The sequence below is a fragment of the Castor canadensis genome, chromosome 2, assembly GCF_047511655.1.
Source record: "Castor canadensis chromosome 2, mCasCan1.hap1v2, whole genome shotgun sequence".
NCBI classification, from domain to species: domain Eukaryota; kingdom Metazoa; phylum Chordata; class Mammalia; order Rodentia; family Castoridae; genus Castor; species Castor canadensis.
This window is the reverse complement of record NC_133387.1, coordinates 145876798-145897780: the sequence shown is the minus strand read 5'-3', so window position 1 is coordinate 145897780 and position 20983 is coordinate 145876798. Positions and strand designations below refer to the sequence as shown.

General features: G+C 37.8%; 1 protein-coding gene across 4 annotated transcripts in view; it reads right to left on the bottom strand.

The window, feature by feature from the left end:
• Positions 1–20757, bottom strand: part of Tex9 (testis expressed 9) — a 41214-nt gene extending 20457 nt beyond the window's left edge. For 3 of the 4 annotated variants that reach the window (XM_074066011.1, XM_074066013.1, XM_074066012.1), the window contains exons 1-4: positions 20683–20757; positions 20506–20597; positions 5080–5143; positions 3354–3433 (exon numbers count right to left, since the gene is read on the bottom strand). In XM_074066011.1, coding sequence (XP_073922112.1) covers positions 3354–3433; positions 5080–5143; positions 20506–20597; positions 20683–20709 — 263 coding nt within the window. In that variant the 5' untranslated portion in view covers positions 20710–20757. Of the gene's footprint in view, positions 1–3353; positions 5019–5079; positions 5144–20505; positions 20598–20682 lie in introns of those variants that run through there. The other variant, XM_074066014.1, reaches the window with a different exon arrangement.
• Positions 20758–20983: the final 226 nt, after the last annotated feature.

The window sequence follows — 20983 nt, the reverse complement described above, 5'->3', positions numbered from 1 at the left end:
TGCATCTTACATTTCACCACATGCCTCACCTACACACAAACACATCAGCTGAAAGACATCTCTCAGGCATTCACCTTCCTCCGGTTTCTTCACAGTGGTATTGTTTTACTGGTGTAATTCTATGCAAATGAACTTCAGCACAGTATTGTACTTACTATTGTTAAACTTCTCTGTGAAAGGTTTGTTTGTAATATGATTGAAATAATTTGGATGGTAAATCTTCCTTTCAGCAAACTGGAGATATTATTCTACAGGAAAGTAAATTCTGGTTTGCCTTTCAATATTTTCTGATGCAGTAATCCTAGGTGTTGAAGACCTATTATAAAATATATGGCTGTACATATACATATATGTGTGTGTGTGTGTATATATATATATGTATATATATATACATATATATGTATATAATTTGTGTGGGGGGGGTACTGGGGGTTTGAACTCAGGAACTTGCACTTGCTAGGCAGGTGCTCTACCACTTGAGCCACTCCATCAGCCCTTTTTGCACTGGTTATTTTTTGAGATAGGGTCTCACTTTATGTCTGGGCCAGACTGGAACTCAATGCTCCTATTTGTGCTTCCTTGCATAGCTGTGATGACAGGCATACATCAACACACTCAGCCATTGGTTGAGATGGGGGTCTTAATGTACTTTTTGCCCAGGCTGGCCTTGAACCACAATCCTCCCCCATCTCTAACTCCCAAGTAACAAGGATTGCACATTTGAGCTACCATGTCCAGCCCCTGACTATAATTTTTTAGGTGTTATCACTGCTCCAATCTGAAATGGTTGTTCTCTACAGAATGAACTCTCATCTTTAACAGTTCCTAATGAATAATCAAATGCCAGGTTTCACAGAGGAAAGTGACCAGTACAAACAGTACCATTAAAAAAACATCCTCCTGGCAAAACAGTTTCTGCCTGGTAGCTAGGTGTTGGGGGGGTAAGGGAGGGAGCAGGGGGGTAAGGGAAGGGCCAGGGGAAGGGGAGAGAAATGACCCAAACATTGTATGCACATATCAATGTAATAAAAAAAGAAAAAAAAAACCATCTTCCTGATCCAGGTAAAAAGGCACCATCACCACTTTACAATGAAGGAAAACTTAGTAAAAGAAAAAGGAAAACTTAGTAAAAGAAAATCAATAGATTTATTTTTATGCTTGTGAAATTGGCCTCTCACTTGCTTCAGCAGAAACAAGGTATCACCTACTGTTACCATCATTTCAAACCTTTAGTTTGCTAGAAAAAAATCATGCCTAGTCTTGGAAAATTCCAAGTTTTGGAATTTTCATTACTTAAATCTATTTTTTCCATAAAATATTTGATAATACAACATATAGTAAGACATTTCATATTATATGTACACAAATATGTGCTGTGTAAAATAATGATATAAAATACACTGTATTGATTTAGTAAAAGGAAAACTTCAAAAGCAACAGGGGGTACTAATTAACTTCTTGGAATCAGAATCAGATCTATTTAGTTACTATTGTACTGCCAGTAGCCAGACCTGGTATTTAGAACATTCATTTTCTTCAGGTTCATTGAGACAAAATTTACATATTATAAGACACACCTTTTTTGGTATATACGTCAATAATTTTTTAACAAATCTATGTAGTTATAACCACAATAATAACCAAGATAGAGATTCTTTCCATCATTCCAAAAAGTTCCCTGTGCTCTTCCACACTTTTGCTGTATTAGCATTCATTTCCTTTTCCTGCTAGGTAGCACTCAGTCTCATAGTTTGTTTATCCATTCACCATTTCATAGATACTTAAGTTCTTTCCAGTTTTGGTCCCCTCCCCTCACCAAAAAAAAACTACTCTAAACACCTGAATGCATGGTTTTTCCTAAGACAAAGATATCTTCATTTCTCTAGGATAACAATTTAGGAAAGGGATTGCTGGGTTATATGCAATAATTATTTTTGAATGAGTGACTAATGTTCCAGTAACACATTCCCTTTTTGCTTCCAAGCTCTGTAAGGCATTTAAACATTACACCCACTTAGGGCTATGCAGCTCTCATAGCCTTGATCTTAGGACACTGAGTGACTAGTCATTATAAGACTTGTACAGCCACCAACAATTTTAATCTATGCTTCAAGTTCCTTGGCTGGTGTAATTCTCTCAAAAACTAACAAGTTTCTTACCGAGTTGATTCTAGTCAGTTCTGTGTGCCATTACTATACCCACAGTTCTTTCTAAGGCAACAGTTCCTTACTGTACAGAAATCATTCACTAACTGCAGAGGATACATTCCAAGACCCTCCAGTGGATGTCTGAAGTCATGATATTATCAAACCCTATATAAACTAGGTTTTTTACCTTATAGACATAATTGTGGTGAAGTTTAATTTATAAACTAGGGACAGTAAGAGATTAACAATAACTAATGAGGGAGAACGATTCTAACATACTGTAATAAAGTTGTGTGAATTGGTCGCTCTCTCAAAATACCCTATGTGTGTGATAATGTGAGATGGCACAATACCTGACATGAGATGAAGGCATTGACAGGTAAATGACAGTGGCACTGTGACATAGTCTTAGGCTACTATTGATTCTACTTGCAGGCAAGCACTGTCATACAGCAGTGATCTGATATGGGTGAAGAGTACATACAGTGTGGGCACAATGGATGACTCACATTCAAGTCAGGATGGAGTGGGACAGTATGAGATGTCATCAAACTGTTTAGAACAGTGTGCATTAAAATTTATGAATTATTTCTGGAATTTTCCACTGACAATTGAAAAAGACTTGAAATGATTATCTTTGCCTCTGCTACAGTAAGATTTTATAATTTTATTCATATAGATCCTTTACCTTTCCTGTTAAATTTATCCCTATTTTACGGCTGCCTAATTTTTCTTGTCATATTGGAAGTTCATATGAAGATTTTATATATATACACACACATATGTTGTCTTTGCTAATTTATCTGCCTATTCTTCATGTATAATTTTAAGAGATAATATGGCACATGAGAACAGACTGAGAAATCACATTAACTGTAGTTGTTTAAAACTCAATGAAGTAACACACATTTTATATGTCCTTGGGCAAACTACCAAACTTCAATAAACTACAGTTTTTAAAATGAGGACAATAGTATTTATTTTAAAATAATACTTTAAGAGTTATATGACATAAAATAGGCAAAGGGCTTGCCTCGTATCTGATGAGTAAAAACTTCAGTTACTATTTTACACATTACATTATTTTTCTTCTAATTATAGGTTTTTCATACATGTAAAAAGATTTTACATAGTAAAAGATTCACAGAGATTACTGAATTAAAAAAAAAACCAAATCAATGGTGTTTGAGAATTTAAGTCACTTACCTTGTACTATAATCACTTTCCTCTTCACACGGTCTAACTTGTGTTGAAAAGGGCCTAGATCGTACCTCTTGTTGATCTCGCTAGTTAAATGAGTAAAGATGTCATATGTAATACAAAACACACAAAACTCGAATATACTCAAGTGCCTCTCAGAACACTAATCATTTCAGAGTTGCCCATGGTTTCTATGATATCACAGCACAGAATCAAAATGCTATTGCATAAAAAAATATGATCTGTGTATTACAGTTTCACTTTTCATTTGTTGTGAGGTTAAGAAAGTCAGTCTTAAGGGGGAAATGTATGACCTTTATATAATACTTGTAACTCCTGCTTCTCCTCTATGTCTTCTGTAGCATGCAATGGAAATCAGAAAGGGGCACAAGAAATGAAAATAAGTATGTTTAATAGACAGAAAAAGAACTTGTCTCAAAGCAGGTAACACTTCAATGTTGAGAAGACCAGAAGATGCTGAAAATAAAGTACCACAAGTAAAAACTTTCAGCAAAGATTTATTAAGAAATGAAAGTGAGGGTTTGGAGCAGGTGCTCAAGTAGTAGAGCACCTGCTTTGCAAGTGTGAAGCCCTGAGTTCAAATCCCAGTCTCACCAAAAAAATAAAAAGAGAGAAATGAAGGTGACTAAACAAAATACTAACCTGGCAAAAATCATGTTCAGTTAGCGTCTGTAGAAGTGAGAATGCCCCTCCCCTTTCCCAGCCCGTCTCAGTTTTTTTATTCTGCTCTTTTTGCGGGCAGTAAAAAGGTTCTATATATGAAACTGTTTAAGCAGAATACATAATGAATCTCCCATTCCACCATAATGTGGAGTACTTCTATATAAGTATTTCCTGCTGTTCGGACACTGGCCAGAATAAAAAAGTTATTTTGGTAAAATATTTTATTACAAAGGCAAATAGCAAATCTGTAACTATTATTAAATGGTTACTGAAATGTTTTATGTGTTACATTTCTTATTCCTAAACTAACAAATGAGTATGGATTTGTATGAGGCAATAAAATAAAGTACTGTTAGATTTCCTTCTCTGACTCCATTTGAGGGACAAGGGCCTGAATAAAAATCATAAAGAAATTAGGATAAAAGGGGTAAGTTTGAAAGCAGCCACTCTACTCAGCTAAGGAATTAACAATGGCGCCCTGGTGCGTGAGGAGGGACACTGAAGGCAGGAAGACCCAATTTGGGTCCAGAATAAGGAATAACATCATGCTTAGATATGTTGTCTGGAGATGTACCTCACCATTTTGCCTCACTCCTAGTCTAGCTCTAAAAATCTGAGTTGGATCCACCTGCAGAGTTTGGGAAACACATTATCATTGAATATTAGCAATGACTGCTATTATCTGTTCTACCTCTTTTACAGTCCATTCTATTTCTATCCCTACTGCACTATCAGTGTTCACTCTACACAGCCACTCTCAACTATTAATATTTTTGTACTAGAAAAGATTATTAATATTAATGTTCTTATTAACTAGATTATTGAAGCATATAAATGGAAAACACATTTTCCACTGGCTTTTAGACAACACATGTTTAACAAAGCCACATACATACTATCTATACCTACACATATTTATTCATGTTCAATTTGTGACCATTCACTGAGCAGAACATGTATGCTTTGGGTATTTTTGTATGTATGTTATACGTCAAATGAAAAAGTTAAAAATTTGGCATTTATGTGGAATAACTGTACATCTACTCACTATTACTTCCTCAGCTTGCTGAACCAGGTGAGCCGTTTTTGCCTCTAACTCCGCATTTAAACGCCTAAAAACAAAGAACCAGTAATTGGGTTATGCTGAAATTCTAACAAAAATGAAAGTAAGCTTCAGTAATAGCACTGAACCAAGAGACCTAATCAACAAATGCCAAAACATACGCATGACATTTTTACTCTAAAATGAATGCAGCTATTAGGCTTATCCCCATATCCCCACAATTGCTCCCGCCTAGTGACAGGAACTAAAACACTAAGTCCTGGCCTTTCTCCAGCCTTTCACTCAGGTCTTCAGGTGAAGTGACTTACCTGATTAATAAATTCAGGAACAATAAATTGGGCAAGTTCAGCTCAGTTCCAGGATCGTCCTACCTGCAGTGCACATAAATTCCAACCTTGCATCTCCAGAGATCTGCCCCACTCTACCTAAGGACAAGAGTGGTACGGGGTCGGGGAGACCTGCTCTGGTTGGGGTGTACTGTGTTTGGGAAGCTAGATCTGCAGTTTCATGAGCAGACTCTATGTGGCTCACAACTCAGCTTCATCAGAAATAAAGGGGATTAATTTGACTTCAACTTGCCAGTCCTCCCCACACACACACTCCCCAATCTATCTGGACTCTAGCAATGAATGGGCATATTATTTTCTTGACCCAATCAAGAATAGCTACAAAGAAATTTGTTTTAAAAGGAAAAAGTTGTTCATATCCACCAGCATCACCAGTGAATGTTAACATTCACTGTCATCTGCAGCACATGCACGATGCTGTACTGTTCTTTCACAGCACTAGAGGAGGACATGATCTTTATAATTAGCATCTCACACAGCCTCGTGGTATTCCAATGAGCTGCAGTTAGCCTAAGGTACACACCCTTCTCTACTTGAACTAGTAGTTCAAGTCCCCTTTTCACTTTCAAAGATTACACCTCTAATAAACGCCTTCAAAAGCTTGTAACTTTTTTCTCCTATTGAAAGGTTACACTTCCAAACTGTAAGGCTCTTTGGAAGTCATAAGAAGGCCTGTTAAGGAATTTGTTAGTCTTAGGTGTGTGACTCAGAAGTAATATGGCCACTTACATCTTCACCCTAAGGAAGGGAGTGAGGTGGCAACATAGCCTTTCTTAAAACATTTTGATGTTTCCTTAAACACTCTAATATTTTAAGAAATACTTTCATATGTTAGTATTACTTAAAGGAAAATATCTAAGACTTAAAATTATATTTAAGGTGATTTTCAGATTTCCTTAAGAACAATTAGGAGGACTTTTATGTAGAAGTTTCAAGCCAATTCAGTTGATGAAGATGACTGAGACTATCCTTGCACTCTAAATCCATGAAAGTGCCAGAAAAAATGTAAGGAAATACTGCTAAAGCTCAAAGTCAGGCCAGGGAAATGCCCTTGTACTAAGAATAAAGCAGCAATTCAAAATAGAGCAGTAAACAGGAACCAAAGCCAAAATAGCTTCATGTCTAGAGGCTGATGCACATGTGAGTCACGAAGGGTCAACACCTGAAAAACACACACAACAAAACTACCCAAACACCACAGGTGAGTAGAAATGCAGCTAGAGGCATGGTGGAAGATTACCTCATGAGTAACTAGAACACACACAGTAGTAGTGTCCAACATCATCTTCTCCAGATGGTTCGGGGACATTATTGCAAAACAATAGAGAATAGATGGCCTGGAACCAACAAAAACTCTAATCCATAAAGATAAATTCAAAATTACCCTGAAGGGACATTTTCTCACCTAGACTACAGAGGACTCTCTCAGAAAGCACACCCTGTTAACGATGATGTCATAAAAAGTTAACAAACCACATAAAGAAACCAACCACCAAAAAAGAACACTCACCAGATTCAAATAAAGCGGGGGAGGGGGGGGGAGACTCATATTCTAAGAATTATGGGTTCTGTTTCCAGTTCTACAAAAAAATTAAAATAAGTAAAAAGAATAGAAGCCAACTACGGAAGACCCAGACATTAAAAAAGAATGTAGAATTTGGAAAAGAAACATAAATTACATAAATGAGAAACAATCACTGAAATTAAAAACAAAACTCAATGGATAGGTTGAACAATCAAATGGACAGAAGAGGGAATGAATGGGTAAGAAGAGGAAATCGTACATGAAGAGGTTAGAGAAACAAAGGGATATAAACACAAAACAGAAGTTAGCATCCATGGAGACGATTATGTGATGAAGACAGTTGTTGTCCAGCTGCTCTTTAATAAAAGTTATAGAAGGAAATCAGAGGGAATATCTATATCTGAAAAGATAATGTGGACAATTCTCCAAACTGAAAGAAGACATGGATCCCAAGCAGAATAAAGAAAACAAATCCACACTAGTACACATCATAGTGAAATTGCAGGACTTTATCTTTTTTGGGGGGGGGGGCGCAGTATTGGGGTTTGAACTCAGGGCCTCATGCTAGCTAGGCAAGGCAATCTTACCACTTGCACCACTTCACCAGCCCAAACTGCAGGACTTTAAAGATAAATAGAATATTCTTTACCCTACCAAATCATTATTTTAAAAGAACAGAAAAACAGTTTGCCAGCATAATTACCAAAAAGTTTTAGCAGATAACCCAGTAGAATCTCTAGATGTCAACAGAAAATGAAAGGGCACCTTTAATGGATGGGGTAGGAAATCTTAAATTCTATGTGCAAATAAATTGTCATTGAAGAATAAGTGTAAAGTAACATCTCCTGGAAGTTAAGAGATTGAAAATCATATCACAGAAAGAACCAATAAAGAGTCTACATTTCAGAGAAAAAGAATAAAGAATAGATTATTAGAAAACATGTTAAATCTAAATTAACAGGATATAAAACTAACACCATTGACGAACTGGGTATGAAAAAATTCAAAGAAAGAGGTGTCATCTCACTTAATGGACAGAGAGAAACCAAGTTTAATGTCTTTCCAAACCAAAAGAAGTAAAATAAAGACAGATGAAAACTTATTCAATCCATCAGAAGAATGAACAAGAACCCAAAAAAGGAAAAGGCATGATTATAAAATGCATAAGAGTATATGAAAAATAGTGGGTAAGACACTTTCAAATTAGTAAAAACTAGTAATGGAAGTGAACTAAGTTAACTTACTGGAAGGAGACATGATCAGTTATAAGAGGAATGCTTATAAAGCTAAATGACATAGGTTGAAAATAAAGGGAAGAAAAAGACATGACAGGTACTACACAACAATGAACATAATCAAGAAGATTTAAGCAAATCAGATAATATAGCTCCTAAGCAAAAATGGCCATAGCTATAAGGAACTGTAATTATAATTGATGATACCTCTAACAGAAACAAAAAAAAATGGTGAAGATACTGAAGTCACGAAAAATGGAATTAACTAGGTTAATCTAACACATTTGCCAACAAATAACATATTTTCTATCCAAGGATACATAGGACATTTCCAAAAATTGAACATGTACTTGGCCACAAATAAATCTTAAATATATTTTTTAAACTCAGTATTATATGCATTTCCCTAAACATAGTACCATTAAAAATCAATTTAAATAAAACAAAGCAAAACAAACTAGTGAACAAACAACCCTACATGCTTGGAAACTAAAAAACACACTTTAAATAATCACTATGAAAGTCATAAATATTTAGAATTAAATAATCACAAAAGAAATGTATATCAAAATAAGTCCTACAATACTTAAGGTGTAGCTGGAAATAAATTTATAGACTTAAATGTATTCATTTAAAAATAAGAAAAAAGTAAAACAAGCTCAAGAAACTAAAAGATAGATCCACCACAATTTAGAAGAGACGATTTCTATTCACTTCTATAAAGACTAACGAAATGAAAAATAGCATAGATTCACAAAACCATAACTAGTTCTTTGAAAAGAGCAATAAAATAGACAGTCACCTGAGAAGACCGATAGAATAAGATAGAAATACACATACTGGAAAGGCTCCAAAGGCAGGGGTATATTCAGCTACAGATATAGTCAAGATTTAAAGTAAGAGTAGACACTAAATGTATGCTTGTACATTTTAAAACAAATGCTTTTCTAGAAAACCGTCAAATAACATTTATTCTAGAAGCAACAATATATCTAAATAGATGAATAATCATTGAAGAAACTGACTCATAAAAAAAATTCCCTTGACCCCCCCCAAAAAAAAGACAATCAATTTCACAATTTTAATCACAGAACAAATAATACTTGATTACAAAAAGCTTCCAAGAAGAGAAAAAAGAAAACGTTTGCTTATTTCACATGGCTAAGATAATACTGACCTGAAAATCAGAAAGGAAAACATATCACCAATCTCACTTTTACTAAGATACAAAAAAATCATAAAATTATAGCATCACATCTAGCAGTGTTTAAGGGAACACAAGAAACCTACATGAGTTGAATAAATTTGGGGGAAAATTTTTTCACAAATTTGACTTTTTTTTAACTCAAACAGTCAAATTAGGAATTAAAGTGAAAAATTTCTTTAAAACTCATTAAAAGGAAATCTACCAAAACCCTATAGTAAAACTCAAATGTAAACTGTTAAAAGTGGGCTCCTCAAAACCATAGCGAAGACACAGAAGTTCACCATTACCTTTCCTATTCCATAGTACATTGTCCTAAACAGACAAAAAAGATGAATGAGAAATTATAAAGGGACACAAGTATCATAATTTGCATATGACTGTCTTGACCAAAAATCTAAGGAACTCTACAGCATGAGTCCCTTAGCAAGGTGAAAGATCTGTCTATGTAAGATGTAGCAAAATACAGAAAAATCAGTAATGTTCTTATACAAATAACAAACTAGAAAATGTAATGGAGGACTGGAGGTGTGGCTTATGCAACAGCAAGTCTGCAAATGTAATAGAAAAAAAAAAGCCCATCACAGAAAACAAAACTATAAATCAGCTTGAAACAGTACAGATGCAAAACCCGTAGCCAACATCACACTCGATGGGGAAAAACTCAAAGCATTTCCTCTAAGATCAGGAAAAGGACAAGGATGTCTAGTTTCATCACTATAGTACTAGAAATTTTAACAAGAGCTGTTAGGCAAGAGGAAAAAAGGAATACAAAGATGAAAGGAAGAAGCAGAATTATCCCTGTCTACAGATGGTATGATTTTACATATTAAAAACCTAGGCTCCACTAACAGATTAGAACAAATAAATTCAGTAAAGTGGCATAAAACAAAATAAACATACAAAAATTAGTTTTTCTATACACCAATAATTAATTTTCTGAGAAAGCAATAACGAAAGTGATCTCACTCATAATATACACACATACACACACCTAGTAATAAACTTAACTAAGGAAGTGAAAAACCTCTGTAATTAAAATTACACAACACTGAGGAAAAAAACTAAAAGATGAAAAGACCTCTCATGTTCATGCACCGGAAAAATTAGTATGTTAAAATGCCCATGCTACCCAAAGTGATCTATAGATTCAATGCAGTCCCCATCAAAACCCCAATGACATTCTTCACAGAACTAGGAAAAAAGAATCCTCAACTTCATATGGAAACACAATAGACTCCAAATAGCCAAAGCCATCCTTAGCAAATTCAGGAAAGCTGGAGGCATCACAATACCTGACAGACAATATCTACCAGAGAGCTAATATCCAGAAGATACAAAGAACCAAAACAACTTAACAAAAAGTAATCCAATCAACAAATGGGCAAATGATCTGAAGAGACACTTCTCAAAAGATGAAATACGAATGGCCAGTAAATATATGAAAAATGCTCAATGTCATTAGCCATCAGGGAAACACACAGCAAAACTACAATGAGATTCCACCTAACTCCAGTTAAAATGGCTACTATTTAAAAAAATGCTAGCAAGGATGTGGGGAAAAAGGAACTTTATACACTGTTGGTGGGAATATAAATTAGTTCAGCTGTTATGGACAACAGTATAGAGGATCCTCAAAAAAAGTAAAAGAACTGCTGCATGATCCAGCTTTCCTGCTTCTGGGTATATATCCAAAGGAAATGTAATCAGCAAACGAAGGTATACCTACCTGCATGTCCATGTTTATTCACTGTTCACAATAGTTAAGATATGGAATAAGCCTAAATGCCCATGAACAGATGAATGGGTAAAGAAAATATGTAAACTTTTTATACACATACATAAATATGTATACAAACACAATGGAGTATTATTCAGCCATAAAGAAGAATGAAATTGAGGAGTTTCAAGATGGTGACTAGAGGGAAGTAGCTGGCAGGGTGAGCTCCATAAATCTGGAAGCTGGCTGAGCTGCTGGAGCCACACTTGGCAGAAAAAAAACAACCCAGAATAAGCAAAACTTGGAAACCCCAAACTCCCAGCCATTACAGGGCTTCTCCATACCATGTTACATTGAGAAAACAGGAGGGCTTCCACGCCAGACACCGCAAGTTCCAAACCTACTTGGGGGACATGAACCAACAGGTAAGAGGGTAAGCGGCACATGGTACTCCCACAGCCACCCCTGGGAAAGGCCAGCATAGCCCCCTGGACAGACTGACCCCCGTCCCTCAAAAAGGAAAAAAAAAAAAACTGAATAAACTGGAAATTGAAAAGGACATGCAGCAGAGAGGGTGGGGTGCTTTGAGCATACTAGAGAAGGGGAGGGGGCAGCTTTCCACACGAACTTTCAGCAAGCAGCCTACAGGAGCACCCGGCTGCTGAGCTTGGAGTAAAACCATAACTACTAAGATTGAAATACCATTGTTCCTGAACATGGGATTTTTTTTTCTTCCTCTTTCTAAGTGGTTGTCTTGTTCAAGGTGTGTTAGTCCACCATCTCGCCCTGTAGATTTCTTTAGTTCTCCTTTTTTTTCTCTTTTTTCTTTTCCTTTTTTCTCTAAGTACTTATCTTGTTCACTGTTCATCTCTCCTATTGATTTATTTTTTTCTTTATCTTTTTCTTCTTTCTCTTTCTTTTCTCTCTTCCCTTCCTGATTTTATTAGTTTTAATATTGTAAGTTAGCCAATACCAAATTACACACAGAACAGTGTTAGAAATAGCACCAAGTGGAACAATGGGAAGACAAAAAAGGGATGGAAACCATTCTCCTAATTCAGTACAGGATACAGAGGGAAATGAAGAAAACAGATACCCAGTCCCAGACCCCAACAAAACAAAGACAGACTATCCCAAGGAACCCAAGGAAGCCCACAAGACTACCCTGAGAGAAGAAATCTCTGAGAATTTCATAGAGATGTTACTAGACAAAGTCAATCGAAATATACAGGAAGCACTCAAGAAATTCCAAGACAACAAAAACAGAGAATATGAGATGACACAAAAACAAATAAGTGAATTCATAGGAGCCCTAAATAAATACCAAAGTGAAATAGAGAACACTATAAATAGACAAATAAATGAATTAAGGACAAAAATTGATAATATTAAAGAGGAAGTGATCCATGACATAGAAAACCTCAAAAAAAAAATGAAACAGAAATACAGAACACAATGGAAGGCCACTCTAGCAGACTAGAACAAGCAGAAGATGGAATCTCAGAACTTGAAGATGAAATGGAAATTAAAGGAAAAACTGAAGAACTATTATTCAAACAACTCAAAACCTGTGAAAGGAATATGCAAGAACTCACCGACTCCATCAAAAGACCAAACCTGAGAATCATGGGCATTAAAGAAAGAGAAGAGGTACAAGCAAAAGGAATTCACAATATATTCAACAAAATAATAACAGAAAATTTCCCAAATCTAGAGAAAACTATACCCATTCAGGTACAGGGAGCCTTCAGGACACCAAACATACTTGACCAAAATAGAACTACCCCACGACATATTATCATTAAAACAACAAGCACAGAGTATAGAGAAAGAATATTTAAGGCTGTAAGAGAGAAAAAAACAAATAACATACAAAGGTAAACTCATCAAAATCACAGCAGATTTCTCATCAGAAACCTTAAAAGCAAGAAAAGCATGGAGTGAGGTATTCCAGGCACTAAATGAAAATAACTTCAACCCTAGGATACTCTACCCAGCAAAATTATCTTTCAAAATAGATGGAGCAATAAAAGTCTTCCATGATAACCAGAAACTAAAACAGTATATGACCACTAAGCCACCACTACAAAACATTCTTCAAGGAATCCTGCATACAGAAAAAGAGCATACAGAACATTGAAAGGGCAGGCAGTACCAAACCACAGAAGAAAAGGCAAGAAAGTAGAGAGTAACATTGATTTAACTCCACACAATCAAACCCTTAAACAACAAAACAACTAAAGGACAGGAATCACCACATACCTATCAATACTAACACTGAATGTTAACGGACTTAATTCCCCCATCAAAAGACACCAATTGGCAAACTTAAAAAAAGAAGATCCATCGTATATTTTTAGCTCCTTTGTCAAAGATAAGTTGCTTATAGTTGTGTGGCTTCATATCTGGATCCTCTATTCTGTTCCACTGGTCTTCATGTCTGTTTTTGTGCCAGTACCATGCTGTTTTTATTATTATTGCTTTGTAATATAGTTTGAAGTCAGGTATTGTGATACCTCCTGCATTGTTCTTTTGACTGAGTATTGCCTTGGCTATTCGTGGCCTCTTGTGTTTCCATATAAATTTAACAGTAGATTTTTCAATCTCTTTGATGAATGTCATTGGAATTTTGATGGGAATTGCATTAAACATGTAGATTACTTTTGGGAGTATAGACATTTTTACTATGTTGATTCTACCAATCCATGAGCATGGGAGATCTCTCCACTTTCTATAGTCTTCCTCAATCTCTTTCTTCAGAAGTGTATAGTTTTCCTTGTAGAGGTCTTTCACATCTTTTGTTAGGTTTACACCTAGCAGCCTCTTCAACAAAAACTGCTGGGAAAACTGGTTAGCAGTCTGCAAAAAACTGAAACTAGATCCATGTATATCACCCTATACCAAGATTAACTCAAAATGGATCAAGGATCTTAATATCAGACCACAAACTCTAAAGTTGATACAGGAAAGAGTAGGAAATACTCTGGAGTTAGTAGGTATAAGTAAGAACTTTCTCAATGGAACCCAGCAGCACAGCAACTAAGAGACAGCATAGATAAATGGGACCTCATAAAACTAAAAAGCTACTGTTCATCAAAAGAAATGGTCTCTAAACTGAAAAGACCACTCACGGAGTGGGAGAAAATATTTGCCAGCTACACATCAGACAAAGGACTGATAACCAGAATATATAGGGAACTTAAAAAACTAAATTCTCCCAAAACTAATGAACCAATAAAGAAATGGGCAGGTGAACTAAACAGAACTGTCTCAAAAGAAGAAATTCAAATGGCCAAAAAATACATGAAAAAATGCTCACCATCTCTAGCAATAAAGGAAATGTAAATTAAAACCACACTAAGATTCCACCTCACCCCTGTTAGAATAGCCATCATTAGCAACACCACCAACAACAGGTGTTGGCGAGGATGCGGGGGAAAAAGGAACCCTCTTACACTGTTGGTGGGAATGTAAACTAGTACAACCACTCTGGAAAAAAATTTGGAGGCTACCTAAAAAGCTAAACATTGATCTACCATTTGATCCAGCAATACCACTCTTGGGGATATACCCAAAAGACTGTGACACAGGTTACTCCAGAGGCACCTGCACACCCATGTTTATTGCAGCACTATTCACATTAGCCAAGTTATGGAAACAGCCAAGATGCCCCACCACTGATGAATCGATTAAGAAAATGTGGTATCTATACAGAATGGAATTTTATGCAGCCATGAAGAAGAACGAAATGTTATCATTCGCTGGTAAATGGATGGAATTGGAGAACATCATTCTGAGTGAGGTTACCTGGCCCAAAAGACCAAAAATCGTATGTTCTCCCTCATATTGCAGACATTAGATCAAGGGCAAACACAACAAGGGGATTGGACTTTGAGCACATGATAAAAGCGAGAGCACACAAAGGAGGGGTGAGGATAGGTAAGACACCTAAAAAATTAGATAGCATTTGTTACCCTTAACACAGAGAAACTAAAGCAGATACCTTAAAAGCAACTGAGGCCAATAGGAAAAGGGGACCAGGAACTAGAGAAAAGGTTAGATCAAAAAGAATTAACCTAGAAGGTAACACACACGCACAGGAAATCAATGTGAGTCAATGCCCTGTATAGCTATCCTTATCTCAACCAGCAAAAACCCTTGTTCCTTCCTATTATTGCTTATACTCTCTCTTCAACAAAATTAGAAATAAGGGCAAAATAGTTTCTGCCGAGTATCGAGGGGTTGGGGGGGAGAGGGAGGGGGCGGAGTGGGTGGTAAGGGAGGGGGTGGGGGCAGGGGGAGAAATGACCCAAGCCTTGTATGCACATATGAATAATAAAACAATAAAAAAAACTCTAAGAAAACTAGGAATAGAAGGAATGTACCTCAACATTATAAAGGCTACATATGACAAACCTATAGCCAACATCATACTTAATGGTGAAAAACTGAAACCATTCCCTCTAAAATCAGGAACTAGACAAGGGTGCCCACTATCCCCACTCCTATTCAACATAGTACTGGAATTCCTACCCAGAGCAATTAAACCAGAAGAAGAAAGAAAAGGAATACAAATAGGTAAAGAAACTGTCAAAATATCCCTATTTGCAGATGATATGATCCTATACCTTAAAGACCCAAAAAACTCTACCCAAAAACTCGTAGACACCATAAACAGCTACAGCAAGGTGGCAGGATAAAAAAATCAACTTACAAAAATCTTTAGCTTTTCTATACACCAATAACAAACAAACTGAGAAAGAATATACGGAAACAATTCCATTTACAATAGCCTCAAAAAAGAAAAAATCAAGTACCTACAAGTAAACTTAACAAAGGATGTGAATGACCTCTATAAGGAGAACTACAAACCCTGAAGAAAGAGATTGAGGATGACTACAGAAGGTGGAGAGATCTCCTGTGCTCATGGATTGGTAAAATCAACATAGTAAAAATGGCTACACTACCAAAAGCAATCTACATGTTTAATGCAATTCCCATCAAAATCCCAATGACATTCATCACAAAGATTGAAAAATCTACCCTAAAGTTCATCTGAAAACACAAGAGACTGTGAATAAGCAAGGCAATACTCAGCAAAAAGAGCAATGCTGGATGAATCACAATACCCGACTTCAAACTATATTACAAAGCAATAGCAATAAAAACAGCATGGTACTGACACAAAAACAGACATGAAGACCAGTGGAACAGAATAGAGGACCCGGACATGAAACCACACAACTATGCCCACCTTATTTTTGACAAGGGCACTAAAAATATACAATGGAGATAAGACAGCCTCTTCAACAAATGTTGTTGGGGAAAATGGTTATCCATCTGCAAAAAAGTGAAACTAGATCCATGCTATCACACTGCACTAGTCTCAACTCAAAGTGGATCAAGGATCTTAATATCAGACCCAAAACTCTGAAGTTAATACAGGAAAGAGTAGGAAACACGCTGGAAATAATAGGCATAGACAAGGACTTCCTTAATAGAACCCCAGCAGCTCAGCAACTAAGAGAAAGTATGGACAAGTGGGACTTCATAAAACTAAAAAGCTTCAGTACAACAAAAGAAATGGTCTCTAAACTCAAGAGACCATCCATAGTGTGGGAGGAAATATTTGCCAGATACACATCAGACAAAGACTGATAACCAGAATATACAAGGAACTCAAAAAACTAAACTCTCCCAAAAATCAATGAACCAGTATAGAAATAGGCAACTGAACTAAACAGAACTTTCTCAAAAGAAGAAATTCAAATGGCCAAAAAATACATGAAAAAATGCTCACCATCTCTAGCAATAAAGGAAATGCAAATCAAAACCACACTAAGATTCCACCTCACCCCTGTTAGAATAGCCATCATTAGCAACACCACGAACAACAGGTGTTGGTGAGGATGTGGGGAAAAAGGAACCCTCTTACACTGTTGGTGGGAATGTAAACTAGTACAACCACTCTGGAAAAAAATTTGGAGGCTACTTAAAAATCTAAACATTGATCTACCATATGATCCAGCAATACCACTCTTGGGGATATACCCAAAAGACTGTGACACAGGTTACTCCAGAAGCACCTGCACACCCATGTTTATTGCGGCACTGTTCACAATCGCCAAGTTATGGAAACAGCCAAGATGCCCCACTACTGACGAATGGATTAAGAAAATGTGGTATTTATACAGAATGGAATTTTACTCAGGCATGAAGAAGAATGAAATCTTATCATTCGCTGGTAAATGGATGGAATTGGAGAACATCATTTTGAGCCAGGTTAGCCAGGCTCAGAAGACCAAAACTCGTATGTTCTCCCTCATATGCGGACTTTAGATCTAGAGCAAGTGCAGCAGTGTAGTTGAACTTGGGTCACATGATAAGGGGTGAGCACTCACAGGAAGTATGGGGATAGGTAAGAAACCTAAAACATGAACGTTTTTAATGTCCCTACTGTAGAGGAACTAATACAGGAACCTTAAAATGACAGAGCTCAACATGAGAAGGGGATCAGGAACTAGTGAAAAGGTCAGTTAGAGATAATCAACTTGGGATGTAACACATTGGTACATGGAAGCAATGCTAGGAATCTCTCTGTATAGCTATCCTTAACTCAACTAGCAAAAACACTTTGTCTCTCTTATTATTGCTTTTGTTTTCTCTCCAACAAAATTAGAGATGAGGGCAGAAGAGGTTCTGCGAGGGAGGCTGGGGGAGGAGAGGGAGGGGGGCGGGGGGGGGGGCGCAATGACCCAAAACAATGTATGCACATGTGAATAAATTAATATAAATTAAAAAAAAAAAGAAGAATGAAATCCTGTCATTTGCAGGAAAATGAAACTGGAGGACATCATGTTAAGTGAAATAAACCAGACACAGAAGGACAGATATTGACTATTCTTTCTCATATGTGGAAACCAAAAAAGAAAAATAATGAAGTTATCCTGAAAACAGAAGAGGTATTACTAGCAACTGGGAAGAGTGAGGCAGAAGGTTTATAAATATAGAAGGGTGAATGGATGTGATCAGTTAACATTTTATGTATAAATGGAAATATCACAGTAAATCCCATTAGTTTGTACAATTAAAAATTACAATATATATATATATATATATGACTTTTATGATAAAATATTAAGGGAACAAAAAAACCCTGTGTAAATGGGGACACATCATAGTCGTGGAAGGGAAGATTCAACAGCATAAAGATATTGGGTTCTCAAGCCGGGTGCCAGTGGCTCACAACTGTAATCCTAGCTACTCAGGAGGCAGAGATCAGGAGGATCATGGTTCAATGCCAGGCAAGCAAAATAGTTCATGAGTCCCTATCTTGAAAAAGCCCATCACAAAAAAGGGGGAAGGCTCAAGGTGTAGGCCCAGAGTTCAAACCCCAGTACCACAAAAAAAAAAAGATGTTGGGTTCTCTGCAAATTATTATACATAAATCCAATGTAGCTGGGCTTTATTGGGGAAGAGGGCTTGCCCTGCTAGTTTCAGGCAATCTTATTGTTCAGCTCTCCAGTTTCATAACAGGAATGGTCTGATGACTGGAGTGATTAGCTTGATCCTTAGCCTATGCTCTCAAATAGTGATTTTCTCCAACTATGAGACGGGAGCTAACTGCAACAGAGTCTGGATTAAGGTCCTTGGGAAAGGCTGTGTTTTGCCAATTGAACATGCTTAATACCAAGACCACAGGTAGCAAAGTAGATACTTATGAGCTCGCATTCTTGCCTAGAAGGATGGCCAGACATTTCACTCTTCTGCACGCTCTAGAAACATAGGCAGGCCGGAGAGTTACCCTGTTGGTATGCCTCAGATCTGTACACCTCAGAGTAAGATAACAGAACAAGTAACAACTGGCCACCCTTACCATTAAACTACTCTTTGGAGAACAGAATACTTCCTGTAGATTTCTTACTGTTCAGCAGGACTGTAAAATCCTAATGACACCCCAGAGCCAGCTGCAAAATAGATTCTCAATAACCAAAACAAATCAATCTAATCAATGCAATCCGGTGAGTGGTAATGCTTTGATTGCAGCACAGCTAAAAACAGAACTGCCTATGGACAATAGAGTCAGTGGCTTAAGTACCTTCTTGAACTGGAAAAACAGGTCCATTTGAACAGAGAGAGGAGGAAGATTGCCTTCCTATATACTGTGGCAAGCTAGCTTGTCTACTTCATCCAAAAACGGTACACTGCAGTTTTAATTTAAACATGCTTTAATTTTAAGGATAGATTTATGTTAAGTCTAACCCTGAGGAACTGCCAGATTGTTTTCAAATTTTTTAATTAGTTATTTAAAATTTTTTTTAAAGTTGTTGAAATATAATTTTTGGGTCTGGGACCGCGGCTCAAGTGCTTGCCTGGCATGCACAAGGCCTTGGGTTCAAGCTCCAGTTCTATAAAAAATAAAAGTATACTTTTTTGTATGGGTGGCAAATAAAACAGGCAAAATCTTAGGCCTTGTAGAACTTAAAGTCCAGTGGAAGAGACAGAAAAACATAAACCAAGTGAATGTATCATTACAAATTATGTTAGTGGTAAATATATATGTAATACAATTAAAAACAAAAAAAGAACAGAGGAGCCTACTTAGAATTCAGAGAAGTCTACTCTGGGCTTTACAGGAAGAAGGCCTGTGTGACTGCCCTCAAGGAAAGAGAAGAGGAAAACGTGAGAAATAAGGGCAGTGAGGATGATGAGTTTTAGTAAAAAGAAAAGAAAAAAAGGAGGAGGAGGAGGCGGGGTAGGGGAGGACAAAAGAATCAGAGAAAAGGCTAGGCAGGAGCCAGATCCGTCAGAGCCTCGCGAGCTCAAGGAACCAACGCAGTTTCAAGCATTGGAATGACAGTCATTGCTTTGGCTCCAGTTTAGGTGGAATGACAGGGTCACAGTTTGGGCTCCTGTTTAGACCAGGGGAGAGAGAGTGGAACGTCTTCAAGACAGCTGTGGTTACCAGATAAGCGAGGCGAACCTTCCGGCCAAAGCCACCACTTGCGGGGAGGACGCGGTTGCCCGGGAAACGCGCGCTCATTGAGAAAACGAGCCCCAAAGGGACGCAAGCCACTACTCCCCAGGCACTTAAAGTTGAGCAAGATACCCGCCCTAGAAACGGAACCGACCGTGGCCAGTCACTTCCCAAGAATACACTCGGCGGCCAAAAAGTGTCCTCGGGCACACCCCGGCCCCCCAAATTCCGTCCCCGCCACCCGCGGCCGAGCAGGTCGGGGGAGAGAGACGAGGGGCGGTGAGCGGGAAGAAAGGCAGGGACTCCGGGCGGCCCCGAAAGCCCGGCGGGTCTCAGGAAGACACTGCGAGCGGCCCCGTGGAGTGACAGAAGGAAGGAGCTGGCCCGCCGCCCCGCTTCTTACTTGAACTCTTCCTCCTTGGCCAGGAGGTCCAGTCGCCGAGCAGCTGGCGGCCGGTCGCTCGGCGGGAGTGGAGTCCCGGCGACGCTGCGTCTCTGTAAAAGAAGCAGAAAGGTCAGACCCAAGGTCAAGAAAGCTGAGCGTCCAAGTAGCTACACAGGCGTCTGGGATTAAACTGACCCCAAGACCAACACTCCGCCCAGCCATCTTTAGGTAACTGCGACGCGGTTACCGAGGCAACGACTCATCTTCCCGCGAGGGTTCATAACTCTCGCGAGAGTTCCCCCCTCCCAAGGCAGCCTTCCACTCCCCACCCTTTGCCTCCTAGTGGAAACCACCTCTTCTACTGGGTCCTGCTCCCAGGAGCCCAAGAAGAGGACTCAAAGCTTTGATCTATGGCAGGTGGAAACTGGGGAGGCTTCAGCCAAAGAAGGCAGGTCCATTTCTAGTGATAACAGCTGGTGTAGCCCTCAACCCTGTT